The sequence below is a fragment of the Anarhichas minor genome, unplaced genomic scaffold (assembly GCF_050575085.1).
Source record: "Anarhichas minor isolate MPS153535 unplaced genomic scaffold, ASM5057508v1 ptg000024l, whole genome shotgun sequence".
In the NCBI taxonomy this organism is placed as follows: Eukaryota; Metazoa; Chordata; class Actinopteri; order Perciformes; family Anarhichadidae; genus Anarhichas; species Anarhichas minor.
This window is the reverse complement of record NW_027466470.1, coordinates 570,522-587,208: the sequence shown is the minus strand read 5'-3', so window position 1 is coordinate 587,208 and position 16,687 is coordinate 570,522. Positions and strand designations below refer to the sequence as shown.

The 16,687-nt window shown below is 39.0% G+C and overlaps 1 protein-coding gene across 1 annotated transcript; it reads left to right on the top strand.

Moving 5' to 3' along the window:
* Positions 1-725: 725 nt before the first annotated feature.
* Positions 726-15,079, top strand: LOC142955947 (immunoglobulin lambda-1 light chain-like). The gene is made up of 4 exons (XM_076097215.1): positions 726-905; positions 998-1,315; positions 12,235-12,282; positions 14,682-15,079. The coding sequence occupies exons 1-4, from the start codon at positions 863-865 to the stop codon at positions 15,077-15,079; spliced, it is 807 nt and encodes a 268-aa protein (XP_075953330.1). The 5' UTR covers positions 726-862.
* The last annotated feature ends 1,608 nt before the right edge of the window (positions 15,080-16,687 follow it).

Below are 16,687 nucleotides of genomic sequence, written 5' to 3'. Positions count from 1 at the left end.
TGTTTGATGACGAGCATCACCAGCATCATCTGGAGACCCTGCTCTTCCTCTGACTGACCACAGGGTGGCGCTCCTTCTCTGTGATCTTTAATGTCTCCTCCGGCAGCAAACGGCAGCAGAAATCCACCATGTGAGGAAGTTTAGTTTGAAATCTGTCACTCAGCCATGTTGGAGGAGCTCATTCATGGATGTGCTGATGTCACACAGCTGCACCATGTGGTCACTCCTCCAACAGATGTTCATGGAGACACTGATCTCACTGAGGAGCTACTGGGTCCCTAGAATTCAACTGATTGGGAACCAAACCGATTTACTTTGAAAGACAAATCTCACAAGAGCCTTCAAAATAAAAGAAATAGTCCTTATTAATAAGAACATGTGTATAGAGTGTTTTTCATTGGAAATAATCCCATAAATCATATAAATATATGGTATGTATATTCAGAATTTATTGGTTTATTTATATATATATATACATATCTAAAGAATAAACAAATGTTTGTTTAAATACATGAAATGCAGGTAAAATCTCCCAGATATATTTGATATTTTTCAGATCTTATCTTCAGACACTCATATTCAACTATGCAAAAAAATAAATTTTAGTTTACCTTGCTGTCATACATAAAGACATCACTTTTTAAAATCAAATTTAAATATCCACAGTTATGGAATTTACTGTATATGACACAATAATCATTTTCAGCCTGATGTTTGTGCAGCAGGGGCTGATGGGAGGTGTGAGGACCTGTTAGAAACCACGTGGCCCTCGTCTGATCTCACAGATCCTCCTTGTTGGTCCTCAGCTGCATCAGAGCTCCACTTCTCCTCAGGCTCACCAGAGGAAACACCGCTGCACACGATGCTTTTCCTCCCAGCTGCTGCTCTGTGCTGTCTGTGTTCAGGTGAGTGTTTCCAGCCAATCAGGAGCCACCGAGCTCCACCTCTGACCAACACCGTCACACTCACCTTCATCCACCTGTCTGTTCCTCTGCAGCGCTGGGTTCTATGGCAGCAGAGCTGATTCAGGAGGATTTAACGTTGACCAGGAGAGTTGGTGGGAAAGTCTCCTTCAGCTGTGGAGGCACTGACCAGTGTTACAATGATTATATATTCTGGTACCAGAAGAGAGACAACGAAGCATTCACTAGGATTCTTGATATTAGAAGGAGTAATGGTGTCATAGATAAAGAGAGTTACAATCATCCTCAGAAAGATGATTTCTCAGCTGTGAACAAACAGAACGGCTGTGAGTTGGAGATCCAGAACGTTAGACTCTCTCATTCAGCCTCCTACTACTGCTCCTGTTATAAGAGTGGATCTCCACAGTGAGAAAAGATTCCTGCAGCCTGAACAAAAACCAACAGATGAACAGATGTCAACCAGCGCTTGTGACAGGAAGAGAGCAGTAAACCACAGCTCAGGTTCATGTTTCTCCTCCATCAGCCACAAACACTCTGAACTGAGGGATTTAAGATGCATTTATTTCATATTTATTCATTCATCAGATATTCCTGCAGTTCATTGTTGTTTCACACAGAGAGGACAAACGAGTGTCTCAGAGACACAAGGATGAAGTAACTTAAAGATATAAAACAAATAAATGGGATGAAAAACATAAAGAATTCACTTTTAAAAAGCAGAGAATAATGATAAATATACATTAAAACACATAAACCAGCTTCATCACTTTGATGCAGATTAAAATCCTGCTGAAGGAATAAAGTCCGTGTCACGGGAGTTTACGGGTAGGACCCAATAGCAAGACCACAGGAGACAGAGTCCGGTATAACAGTTTTTATTTTGCCAGAGTAAGAGGTCAGGAAGGTGTGATGTACCGTGGCTCGACACCGGAGAGTACGCAGATCGACCAGTACTCTACACCCGGAGCAGAGAGGTTAGTCCAGGAATAGACAATGGGGTTCAATTTACGGACCGGCGGCGGAGGCTACCGAGGAAGAGGACAATACAGACTGACGACCCAGGCCTGCAGGACCAGGGTTGATATGCTGCCGGGTAACGAGCCAGATTGTCCGCAGCTGTGCATCCATCAGGGCGGTGGCAATGGGAGGTGTCTGGAGGCAGGCCCGAGAAAACAACACCAAGCACATGGCATTTTGCAAATGGTATTTGCAAATACATGTAAAAAAACAATAAAATGTAGATTAGTTTGATGTTTTCAAAGCTTTGATTCTCAGCCCTTCATACCTCCTGCTGTCTCTGTCTTTACACTACTGTCCTCTGGTGGCTGCAGAGACTGCTTCAATCTACAGTTCTTATTCTACTGGTTCTTTATTTGTATGTTTTCTCTCTTCTTATTTGTTGTTCCTTGTGTGCAGTGTTGGAGGAATAATTCTGAGTCTTTACAACATTAAACATACTAAAAAAATACACAGTTACAAGTAAAAGTCCTGTATTCAAAATGTCCCTTTGATCAAAAGTATATATAATCAGTCAAATCTGGAACCATCACATGTTTTTACTCGAAAAAAAGCAACAGTACTTCTACCAGCAGTAGTAAAAAGTGAATCAGTGTGTTGTTGCAGCCAATAGAAAGCCACACATACTAACTGTATACAGTATATACTACATTATTAATCATCATAGTACACAGTTTTAGCAGTTAGTATACAAAACAAATCAATAATCAATAGTAGTAGACCTAGTTGTAGTTGTAGGAATAGTAGTATTGGTAGGGGGAGAAGTAGTAGTTATGGAACTAGTAGTTGTTCTAATAGTAGTAGCAGTTGTTGTAGTAGTGATAGTAATCGTTATAGTAGTTGTAGTAGTAGCCTAGTAGTAGTAGTTGTGGAAACAGCAGTAATACTAACTTAAGTAGCAAAGGTTGTTGTAGTAGTAGTCGCACAAGGAGTGGTGACAGCAGGAACAAAGGTAGTAACAGTTGTACGAGTAGTAGTAGTAGTAGTAGTAGTAGCAGCAGAAGGAGGGGTAACAGTAGCAATACTAACAAAAGTAGTAGCAGTCGTGGTAGTAATAGTAGTAGTAGTAGTTGTGGTAGTAGTAGTAATAGTAGCAGAAGGAGTGGTAACAACTGTAATAATAACAAAAGTAGTAGCAGTCGTGGTAGTAATAGTAGTAGTAGTAGTAGTAGTAGTAGTAGTCGTAGTAGGAGTAGTAGTAGTAGTAATAGTAGAAGTAGTCGTAGTCGTAGTAGTCGTAGTAGTAGTAGGAGTAGTAGTAGTAGTATTAGTAGAAGTAGTCGTAGTCGTAGTAGTAGTCGTAGTACTAGTAGTAGTAGTAGTAGTAGTCGTAGTAGTCGTAGGAAGAGTAATAGTAGGAGTAGTAATAGTAGCAGAAGGAGTGGTAACTAATAATAACAAATGTAGTAGCAGTCGTGGTAGTAGTGGTAGTAGTAGTAGTCGTGGTAGTAGTAGTAGTAGTAGTAGTCATAGTAGTAGTAGTAGTAGTAATAGTAGAAGTAGTGGTAGTAGTAGTAGTAGTAGTAGTAGTAATAGTAGCAGAAGGAGTGGTAACAACTGTAATAATAACAAATGTACTAATAGTCACAGTAGTAGTCAGAATCAGAATCAGAATGTTTTTTTCCTTGCTCTCCACCTACATACACAGAATTTACAAATAAACAGGAAAAAGATTTAAATATATAAAAATAAAAAACAGGGACAACAAAAAACAAAAAAAGTAGAACAGATGTAAACAAGATACAAATTAAATTAGAGATACTGTGTGTGGAAGAAGTTTCAAGTCATCGTGTAAATTACAGCAATATAACAGGGAAGTAATCACAGTTCAGTAGTTTTGTGTATTTTTAGTTTGGTATTTTCCTCACAGCTGTTAAACAGCAGACTGTTACAAAATTCACCACCAACCTGAACGTGTTTGAGGTAATGTGAATGTGGTTTTGTATTTCTGCGTCATGGTGACCCAGAATGTTTTTCTGCTGTCAGATTAAAATCAAGACGAAGAAACATTTCACTGAAGTAGTTCAGAGAGAAGTCTGGGAAACAATAATGACGAGCATCACCAGCATCATCTGGAGACCCTGCTCTTCCTCTGACTGACCACAGGGTGGCGCTCCTTCTCTGTCATCTTTAATGTCTGCAGCATCAGCGGCCTTCTCTCGTCTTCTCCATGACAGTCTCTGCCAGCCTCTGTAGCAGGAACACCATCTCTCTGCACCTGCTCCCCCTCAGTAGTCTATCTATAGAGCAGGGTGTCAAACTCATCTTCACCCTGGGACACATCAGCATCATGGTTTCCCTCAAAGGGCCGTTGTAACTGTAAGACTGTGTAAATGTAACTACTCCCTAACATGTTAAATAACTGTCTCTATATTTGATTATCGTTTATTCAAGTGTAAAATATTGTACATGCAGTTAAATAAATGTAATGTCAAATGTAGGGTAACCTGCCAAAGAGCTGCTTCTATGACTGTTGTGTTTAAGTATCTCATCATTTTGACTATGGGGATATTTTTATTATCAAGTAAAAATCTTTTTTTTTTTTTGCTGGTGGATTCGCGGCCACATGATATGACGTGGGGGGCCGGATTTGGCCCGCGGGCCTTGAGTTTGACACCCCTGTACTAGAGACTCTGATCCTTTCTCAGGCACACAGGCTCTATGTTGACCTATTCAGAACACACTGTATTCACTTCTCAATATGTGGAAGTCATATATGTGAGTTTAAAACATTTAGACATATTTAAACAAAGAGATATAGTTGATGGAGCTAATATAATGAATCAAACTCCAACAAGACAAATCTCACAAGAGCCTTCTAAATGAAAGCTAATAATAAGGAGCGTTAGAGGTTTACACATGTCCTTCACACAGTCTTTACCTTTTAAACATAAATATAGATAATAAAGTATAAATTCATCTTCATCATCAGCTTCACTGTCCATCAACATGTTCATGAGTCCCTCTCCTGAGCCTCCACCTCAGCACAGCTCGTTAGTTTTCTCACCACATGTCTGGTCTTTAATGGACAAACAGCACTGAAGCAGAGACACTAAACTCTGGAGCTTCATTAATAAACGCTGTTAGGTTGTTCTCTGAGAGAACTGCTGCCACTGAGGACTGAAGACACCAACGAGTCTGTGCTCATGCAACGTATCCTCATACAACAGTTTATATGATATGTTATCGTACAAACACATGATGACAGGTCACCAGTGATGGTTTTAAAAACACATAAAATATCATCCAGACATCAAGAATATTAATCAATAAATACACTTGATGAACAGACATCAAAAGATGAGACTCAACACTAAATCTCTTCATTTGAGAGATTCTTCTCTGTGTGTAGAGACCAGGAAGCAGCCTGATGATTGTGCAGCAGGGGCTGATGGGAGGTGTGAGGACCTGTTAGAAACCACAGCAGGGGCTGATGGGAGGTGTGAGGACCTGTTAGAAACCACGTGGCCCTCGTCTGATCTCACAGATCCTCCTTGTTGGTCCTCAGCTGCATCAGAGCTCCACTTCTCCTCAGGCTCACCAGAGGAAACACCGCTGCACACGATGCTTTTCCTCCCAGCTGCTGCTCTGTGCTGTCTGTGTTCAGGTGAGTGTTTCCAGCCAATCAGGAGCCACCGAGCTCCACCTCTGACCAACACCGTCACACTCACCTTCATCCACCTGTCTGTTCCTCTGCAGCGCTGGGTTCTATGGCAGCAGAGCTGATTCAGGAGGATTTAACGTTGACCAGGAGAGTTGGTGGGAAAGTCTCCTTCAGCTGTGGACGCACTGACCAGTGTTACAATGATTATATATTCTGGTACCAGAAGAGAGACAACGAAGCATTCACTAGGATTCTTGATATTAGAAGGAGTAATGGTGTCATAGATAAAGAGAGTTACAATCATCCTCAGAAAGATGATTTCTCAGCTGTGAACAAACAGAACGGCTGTGAGTTGGAGATCCAGAACGTTAGACTCTCTCATTCAGCCTCCTACTACTGCTCCTGTTATAAGAGTGGATCTCCACAGTGAGAAAAGATTCCTGCAGCCTGAACAAAAACCAACAGATGAACAGATGTCAACCAGCGCTTGTGACAGGAAGAGAGCAGTAAACCACAGCTCAGGTTCATGTTTCTCCTCCATCAGCCACAAACACTCTGAACTGAGGGATTTAAGATGCATTTATTTCATATTTATTCATTCATCAGATATTCCTGCAGTTCATTGTTGTTTCACACAGAGAGGACAAACGAGTGTCTCAGAGACACAAGGATGAAGTAACTTAAAGATATAAAACAAATAAATGGGATGAAAAACATAAAGAATTCACTTTTAAAAAGCAGAGAATAATGATAAATATACATTAAAACACATAAACCAGCTTCATCACTTTGATGCAGATTAAAATCCTGCTGAAGGAATAAAGTCCGTGTCACGGGAGTTTACGGGTAGGACCCAATAGCAAGACCACAGGAGACAGAGTCCGGTATAACAGTTTTTATTTTGCCAGAGTAAGAGGTCAGGAAGGTGTGATGTACCGTGGCTCGACACCGGAGAGTACGCAGATCGACCAGTACTCTACACCCGGAGCAGAGAGGTTAGTCCAGGAATAGACAATGGGGTTCAATTTACGGACCGGCGGCGGAGGCTACCGAGGAAGAGGACAATACAGACTGACGACCCAGGCCTGCAGGACCAGGGTTGATATGCTGCCGGGTAACGAGCCAGATTGTCCGCAGCTGTGCATCCATCAGGGCGGTGGCAATGGGAGGTGTCTGGAGGCAGGCCCGAGAAAACAACACCAAGCACATGGCATTTTGCAAATGGTATTTGCAAATACATGTAAAAAAACAATAAAATGTAGATTAGTTTGATGTTTTCAAAGCTTTGATTCTCAGCCCTTCATACCTCCTGCTGTCTCTGTCTTTACACTACTGTCCTCTGGTGGCTGCAGAGACTGCTTCAATCTACAGTTCTTATTCTACTGGTTCTTTATTTGTATGTTTTCTCTCTTCTTATTTGTTGTTCCTTGTGTGCAGTGTTGGAGGAATAATTCTGAGTCTTTACAACATTAAACATACTAAAAAAATACACAGTTACAAGTAAAAGTCCTGTATTCAAAATGTCCCTTTGATCAAAAGTATATATAATCAGTCAAATCTGGAACCATCACATGTTTTTACTCGAAAAAAAGCAACAGTACTTCTACCAGCAGTAGTAAAAAGTGAATCAGTGTGTTGTTGCAGCCAATAGAAAGCCACACATACTAACTGTATACAGTATATACTACATTATTAATCATCATAGTACACAGTTTTAGCAGTTAGTATACAAAACAAATCAATAATCAATAGTAGTAGACCTAGTTGTAGTTGTAGGAATAGTAGTATTGGTAGGGGGAGAAGTAGTAGTTATGGAACTAGTAGTTGTTCTAATAGTAGTAGCAGTTGTTGTAGTAGTGATAGTAATCGTTATAGTAGTTGTAGTAGTAGCCTAGTAGTAGTAGTTGTGGAAACAGCAGTAATACTAACTTAAGTAGCAAAGGTTGTTGTAGTAGTAGTCGCACAAGGAGTGGTGACAGCAGGAACAAAGGTAGTAACAGTTGTACGAGTAGTAGTAGTAGTAGTAGTAGTAGCAGCAGAAGGAGGGGTAACAGTAGCAATACTAACAAAAGTAGTAGCAGTCGTGGTAGTAATAGTAGTAGTAGTAGTTGTGGTAGTAGTAGTAATAGTAGCAGAAGGAGTGGTAACAACTGTAATAATAACAAAAGTAGTAGCAGTCGTGGTAGTAATAGTAGTAGTAGTAGTAGTAGTAGTAGTAGTCGTAGTAGGAGTAGTAGTAGTAGTAATAGTAGAAGTAGTCGTAGTCGTAGTAGTCGTAGTAGTAGTAGGAGTAGTAGTAGTAGTATTAGTAGAAGTAGTCGTAGTCGTAGTAGTAGTCGTAGTACTAGTAGTAGTAGTAGTAGTAGTCGTAGTAGTCGTAGGAAGAGTAATAGTAGGAGTAGTAATAGTAGCAGAAGGAGTGGTAACTAATAATAACAAATGTAGTAGCAGTCGTGGTAGTAGTGGTAGTAGTAGTAGTCGTGGTAGTAGTAGTAGTAGTAGTAGTCATAGTAGTAGTAGTAGTAGTAATAGTAGAAGTAGTGGTAGTAGTAGTAGTAGTAGTAGTAGTAATAGTAGCAGAAGGAGTGGTAACAACTGTAATAATAACAAATGTACTAATAGTCACAGTAGTAGTCAGAATCAGAATCAGAATGTTTTTTTCCTTGCTCTCCACCTACATACACAGAATTTACAAATAAACAGGAAAAAGATTTAAATATATAAAAATAAAAAACAGGGACAACAAAAAACAAAAAAAGTAGAACAGATGTAAACAAGATACAAATTAAATTAGAGATACTGTGTGTGGAAGAAGTTTCAAGTCATCGTGTAAATCACAGCAATATAACAGGGAAGTAATCACAGTTCAGTAGTTTTGTGTATTTTTAGTTTGGTATTTTCCTCACAGCTGTTAAACAGCAGACTGTTACAAAATTCACCACCAACCTGAACGTGTTTGAGGTAATGTGAATGTGGTTTTGTATTTCTGCGTCATGGTGACCCAGAATGTTTTTCTGCTGTCAGATTAAAATCAAGACGAAGAAACATTTCACTGAAGTAGTTCAGAGAGAAGTCTGGGAAACAATAATGACGAGCATCACCAGCATCATCTGGAGACCCTGCTCTTCCTCTGACTGACCACAGGGTGGCGCTCCTTCTCTGTCATCTTTAATGTCTGCAGCATCAGCGGCCTTCTCTCGTCTTCTCCATGACAGTCTCTGCCAGCCTCTGTAGCAGGAACACCATCTCTCTGCACCTGCTCCCCCTCAGTAGTCTATCTATAGAGCAGGGTGTCAAACTCATCTTCACCCTGGGACACATCAGCATCATGGTTTCCCTCAAAGGGCCGGTTGTAACTGTAAGACTGTGTAAATGTAACTACTCCCTAACATGTTAAATAACTGTCTCTATATTTGATTATCGTTTATTCAAGTGTAAAATATTGTACATGCAGTTAAATAAATGTAATGTCAAATGTAGGGTAACCTGCCAAAGAGCTGCTTCTATGACTGTTGTGTTTAAGTATCTCATCATTTTGACTATGGGGATATTTTTATTATCAAGTAAAAATCTTTTTTTTTTTTTGCTGGTGGATTCGCGGCCACATGATATGACGTGGGGGGCCGGATTTGGCCCGCGGGCCTTGAGTTTGACACCCCTGTACTAGAGACTCTGATCCTTTCTCAGGCACACAGGCTCTATGTTGACCTATTCAGAACACACTGTATTCACTTCTCAATATGTGGAAGTCATATATGTGAGTTTAAAACATTTAGACATATTTAAACAAAGAGATATAGTTGATGGAGCTAATATAATGAATCAAACTCCAACAAGACAAATCTCACAAGAGCCTTCTAAATGAAAGCTAATAATAAGGAGCGTTAGAGGTTTACACATGTCCTTCACACAGTCTTTACCTTTTAAACATAAATATAGATAATAAAGTATAAATTCATCTTCATCATCAGCTTCACTGTCCATCAACATGTTCATGAGTCCCTCTCCTGAGCCTCCACCTCAGCACAGCTCGTTAGTTTTCTCACCACATGTCTGGTCTTTAATGGACAAACAGCACTGAAGCAGAGACACTAAACTCTGGAGCTTCATTAATAAACGCTGTTAGGTTGTTCTCTGAGAGAACTGCTGCCACTGAGGACTGAAGACACCAACGAGTCTGTGCTCATGCAACGTATCCTCATACAACAGTTTATATGATATGTTATCGTACAAACACATGATGGCAGGTCACCAGTGATGGTTTTAAAAACACATAAAATATCATCCAGACATCAAGAATATTAATCAATAAATACACTTGATGAACAGACATCAAAAGATGAGACTCAACACTAAATCTCTTCATTTGAGAGATTCTTCTCTGTGTGTAGAGACCAGGAAGCAGCCTGATGATTGTGCAGCAGGGGCTGATGGGAGGTGTGAGGACCTGTTAGAAACCACAGCAGGGGCTGATGGGAGGTGTGAGGACCTGTTAGAAACCACGTGGCCCTCGTCTGATCTCACAGATCCTCCTTGTTGGTCCTCAGCTGCATCAGAGCTCCACTTCTCCTCAGGCTCACCAGAGGAAACACCGCTGCACACGATGCTTTTCCTCCCAGCTGCTGCTCTGTGCTGTCTGTGTTCAGGTGAGTGTTTCCAGCCAATCAGGAGCCACCGAGCTCCACCTCTGACCAACACCGTCACACTCACCTTCATCCACCTGTCTGTTCCTCTGCAGCGCTGGGTTCTATGGCAGCAGAGCTGATTCAGGAGGATTTAACGTTGACCAGGAGAGTTGGTGGGAAAGTCTCCTTCAGCTGTGGACGCACTGACCAGTGTTACAATGATTATATATACTGGTACCAGAAGAGAGACAACGAAGCATTCACTAGGATTCTGCGTATTACTAGGGGTTCTGGTGTCATATATAATAGTTTCAATCATCCTCAGAAAGATGATTTCTCAGCTGTGAAGAAACAGAACGGCTTTGAGTTGGAGATCCAGAACGTTAGACTCTCTCATTCAGCCTCCTACTACTGCTCCTGTGATGATCTCCACAGTGAGAAAAGATTCCTGCAGCCTGAACAAAAACCAACAGATGAACAGATGTCAACCAGCGCTTGTGACAGGAAGAGAGCAGTAAACCACAGCTCAGGTTCATGTTTCTCCTCCATCAGCCACAAACACTCTGAACTGAGGGATTTAAGATGCATTTATTTCATATTTATTCATTCATCAGATATTCCTGCAGTTCATTGTTGTTTCACACAGAGAGGACAAACGAGTGTCTCAGAGACACAAGGATGAAGTAACTTAAAGAAATAAAACAAATAAATGGGATGAAAAACATAAAGAATTCACTTTTAAAAAGCAGAGAATAATGATAAATATACATTAAAACACATAAACCAGCTTCATCACTTTGATGCAGATTAAAATCCTGCTGAAGGAATAAAGTCCGTGTCACGGGAGTTTACGGGTAGGACCCAATAGCAAGACCACAGGAGACAGAGTCCGGTGTAACAGTTTTTATTTTGCCAGAGTAAGAGGTCAGGAAGGTGTGATGTACCGTGGCTCGACACCGGAGAGTACGCAGATCGACCAGTACTCTACACCCGGAGCAGAGAGGTTAGTCCGGGAATAGACAACGGGGTTCAATTTACTGACCGGCGGCGGAGGCTACCGAGGAAGAGGACAATACAGACTGACGACCCAGGCCTGCAGGACCAGGGTTGATATGCTGCCGGGTAACGAGCCAGATTGTCCGCAGCTGTGCATCCATCAGGGCGGTGGCAATGGGAGGTGTCTGGAGGCAGGCCCGAGAAAACAACACCAAGCACATGGCAACAAAACAAACAGGGGAAAGACAGACTCATGAGGAGAGGAGATTGGCGGGAAACGTGTGTGTGTGTGTGTGTGTGAGTGTGTGTGTGTGTGTGTGTGTGTGTGTGTGTGTGTGCGTGTGTGTGTGTGTGTGCGTGTGTGTGTGTGTGTGTGTGTGTGTGTGTGTGTGCGTGTGTGTGTGTGTGTGTGTGCGTGTGTGTGTGTGTGTGTGTGTGTGTGTGTGTGTGTGTGTGTGTGTGTGTGTGTGTGTGTGCGTGTGTGTGTGTGTGTGCGTGTGTGTGTGTGTGTGCGTGTGTGTGTGTGTGTGTGTGTGTGTGTGTGTGTGTGTGTGCGTGTGTGTGTGTGTGTGCGTGTGTGTGTGTGTGTGCGTGTGTGTGTGTGTGTGCGTGTGTGTGTGTGTGTGTGTGCGTGTGTGTGTGTGTGTGTGTGTGTGTGTGTGTGTGGACAGTAACTCTGCTCTCATGCTGCACTGATTTAAAGAGTACGAGGATCACAACTCTTCCTACTGGAGATCAGAACAAGACGACAGAGCAACACACTGGCTCTGCCACCGAGCTGTCATTTGATGCTCAGACGTCATGAATCAAAGTAAAGGACAGTTTAAAAAGTCACCTGATGATAAAAACGTAAAGTCAGCAGGATCCATCCTCTGGGGAGCATGAACGTGTGAAGCAAGGATCCACGGAGACGCTCTGCTCGTGAGTCTAGAAAGGGAATAAGAGAAGAGACAGTGGTGTTAACCTGAAGGAATGAGAAACACATCATGGAGCTGAATATGACTCTGCTTCATCATCTGGACTCGTTCAGCTCAGCAGGTTTTTGTATCACTCTGGTTCACTGTGGGAGGATATTACTACTTGATCTTTGGCTCAGGAACTAAACTGTACGTAAAAGGTAAGAAGACACATTTACTTCCTTCAGTTGTTTTACTGAACAAGTTCAAATGTGTTTGAATGAGTTGCTGCTGCTTCAGGCTTCACTTGTTCGTGTTTTCATCTTTATAGAGAATTCTTGTTGTTACATAAAACAGGTTCAATCTCACTGAACAACTCAAGTTATTCTTTATTCCTGCAGATTAAACACATTCATGAAGAAAACGTGTGATATTGAAATGTATTAAAATAAACATGATCTGATCCTCTCAGTTATTAAACACTAACCCAGAAACAATATTAAATCAAAGTGAATGTAGCTCAATGCCTTTAATATAGTTTTAAAACTTAAACTCTATTATAGTCGTCATTATACATTAATATATATGAAAGTTAATTTGTAGACGCTTGACATCATTTTAGATATATTTCAGTAAACACAGTTTGGGTAAATTAAATAAATGATTATGTTATATTATACTATATTATAGTGTATTATATAATATATTATGTTGTGTTAATGAAGTTTAAATTATTATGACAAATGAATTATTGATGTATTGATTTGTTCCTTTAGTAATTAGAGTAAAATATGTGTTGGTAGAAAAAGTGAAATATTGAAATTTAGTGAAAATAAACATTATCTGATCCTCTCAGTTATTAACTCCTTCTAATATCATAAAGTATATTAAATTACAATGAATTTAAAAAACGTCAGTCAATGTATTTTTAAAGCGTATAACTCTAAATATGTTTTATGTATACAATAATTAATGAATACGTTTTAAATGGTAATATCGGCCTCTTGCCATTTGTATTTTAAATGATGTACATCTGACTTTTAATGAAAGATATATTTATACATGAAGGCAAACTGATACTGAATATGATTTTACAATGAATATAATATTCAATACATATTTATATTAATGAAACAGGATAATATATAAAGGTACACATATACTGTATATTTGTACCTTGATGCACTTTTAGAATAAATAGTTTAACACTTAACATAATTTAAAATATATTATATAATATAAGTGTATGTTGGTTAATATTCAACTTTTATTTCAGACTCATGAGTCCATATAGTATCAAAAAACACAAATACAACAACAATATATAAAACACAATACAATACGAGGACACCAAGACACAAGTGTGATCATTGCAGTAAAAGAAGTCACTCGTTGTTAAAAACATACAGACATTTGTTCCAATGTTCCAGAAACAAGAAGAATATCTTGAGTCACTCTGTGTTGGATCAGTTAAGACTTTTATTATAATTACATTTTCATTTAATCGATATTTAAATTTGTAAATAAAATTCCTCAACACAGCATGGAAGGCGGGAACATTACGACTCACAAACATATGACGAGCACTTGTCCATCTTGGAAGCTTGAGCAAGATTCTATTATATTTCATGTTAATTAATATTAGATTATGTAATTTAGTTTTACATATTTTATATTTAATTTCATATATTTACCTTTTAATATATCCAAACATATTGTGGTTTTGTTTGAAATTCAAATTGTTATGAAAAAAGAGCAATTATTAATCAGAGTAAATTATATGGAGGTAAATATTAAAGTATGTTTATTGTAATAATGATTGAAATGATAATTGTATTTTACATAAAGACAAATCTTCAGTTGATAATAATATGTTTAACTTTAAAAAATAAACTTTCCTTTTGTGTGAATGTAAATGACATCATCATATTATCATATTATCTTATTATATGTATGTATGTTTCCTTCTGATGATTAATAAGTTTTAGTAGTTTTTAACAGATTTAACATTTCTAAACATATCATTGTAGTCGGCTACAAACGTTAGAATTTTAATGAGAAAATACAACTATTGATATATTTATAGATTTATATTTTATTTTATTTCACATGTACATTTTCCCTCAGGGATGAAAGAAAATCCTTTTATTTTATTATATAACTAAAGATGTTCGTCAAATTTGACATATCTGAACATATAATTCTAATTTGTTATGAAAAATGTAAAAAATACTAAACACTATTTAGTGGTATATATATTTTATCATATTTTATATTATATATTTTATTATATCATATTATATATTATATTATATTATATTATATCATATTATATTATATTATATTATATCATGTTATATATTATATTATATTATATTATATCATATTATATCATATTATATCATATTATATTATATTATATCATATCATATATCATTAGCAGTAATGTCAGTGAGTGCAGCCTCCTGTGTTAGTGGACTCTGTGCTGTACTGAGGAGCTCTTCAGTGATCAGAGTCCATGTAGTTTCCAGGATCACACTGAACACAGAGCAGCGCTGGAAGCTGCTGTTGACTGTGTGAATGTGTGTCTGTGCTGCTTGTTGCTGCTGTCAAGCTTCAGATGAGCAGGTAGTGAAGCCCGTGGTGAGCGTGTACCCAGCAGCATCCAGAGCCCACCTGGAGGGGAGGAGCTCCCTGCTGTGTCTGGCCTCAGCCATGTTTCCTCCTCTGGTCCAGTTCTCCTGGAAAAGACGAAAGGACAACGGTCCTCTGGAGGAGGTGCCCTCTGCTGAGGGAGAGCAGCTGGAGCTCAGAGAGTCCGGACGCACCGCCGCCATCTTGCTGATCCATCAGCGGGAGAACAGCAGGTATAAATACCGCTGCTCCGTCCATCACGAGGGGGGCACAGTGGAGGCCCCAACAGAACCAGGTAATGAAGGCTCAGTGATGTGTTCAGCAGGGATTCAGCTTCATGTGGAGACGCTGCTGTCAGAGAGAGAGAGAGGAGCAGAGCACTGATGTTTCTCACTCAACACATGTCACTCCTTTTCTGTTTCAGAGGTTCCATCTCCTCCATCACCACCTCCATCATGTCCTCCATTATCTCCTCCATCAACATCCCCATCACCTCCTCCATCATCCCCTCCACCACCTCCTCCATCTCCTCCTCCATCACCTCCTCCATCACCTCCTCACAGTTACCGCTTGGTGTTGATGACAAGTCCTCTGCTGAACTCTGAGGCTGGAGGTCCGAGGTCGGGGAACAGATTCATGTTGAGGTTCAGCTCCTCAAATGTCTTTTTGATCAAACAGTAGAAGAAGTGAGCGGCTCTGAATCAGGAGCTGGAGTTTGTTTCTGTTTCTACAACACACACAACTGAGACAAGATGAAACAGCAGAGGCTGTGCTGTCATCTCATTATTATAATATTAATAATATTATTAATGCATGTTGACAACATGCTCAATATTACTGAGTTGTTGTGTTTGTTACAGTAAAGGTCAACCCGACAAACACAGAGAGCAAACTAACAGAAATGAGACTGAACACTGAAATAAACTTCATGTTCTGAAGTGAATAAAGTGAATATTATAGAAACAGCATGCGTTTGTGTTTTTATTACACTCATTTCATTTGTATATGTTTTTAAATGTGAAGATATGAATTATACCCTTTAATTCCCCAGCAGAGCACAAAATATCTTTAATGGAGAAGAAATGCTCTCCTTAAATATGTTGTGAAGTTAATCTGCAGACAAATTTAAAAACGTCTCAAGAAAGCAGATTTACATTGAGGTGATCATTTCTAGGTATGAACATATTTGTCTTCTCTCTTTAATAAAATCCACATTAAAGATGTTCAATAAATGATTTACAGTTTTTATGATCTAGAAAATAAAAGTTAAAAATAGTCCCAAGTTAGATGTTCTGTTTTATTTATTAAAGCTGGGCAATGAATCAAAGAGAAACACAAATACACAATCATAAAAATATTACTATAAAAACAAGAATAAGAAACATGAACTTTATTTATGTAAGTGATTTTATATGAATGTGATTTACAGTCAATAAAATAGAGATTAAAGCAAAAGAAACAGTATAACATTTGGATAAATAAAAACTAAAGCTGATGACTTGAAGAAAATCAATAGAAATACAATATTATGTATAAAATAAGAAATCTATAATAAAAATAGTTAAAGTTGTCGAGGGAACTCCTAACCTGTTATCTTCTGATCAAACTTCATACGTAGATGTTTAATGAAGTAATAAAATATATCTTATTCCTTTGTTCCATAGAGCTCCATTGTTTTCCAAAAATATCAACACTTATTAACTATTAACGCTTCATTCACAGATATCTGTGTTTACATTGTACTTATGTATTTAAAATATCTGTAAATAACTTTATAAAGAGAGATATTTAAAATCTGACCTTCAATACGTCATAACAGATATTTGTGAACGCTGATCACAGAGATGACTTCCTGTTTGTCAACGTGTGTAAAGAACAGTGTCATCAGCGTAGAGCTTTACATCCACACTGACACACTTATGAAAGGGGGTCAGCACTGAACCTGGTGGATCAGCCACACCTACTGACTTGTAGATAACAGCTGTGTATGTA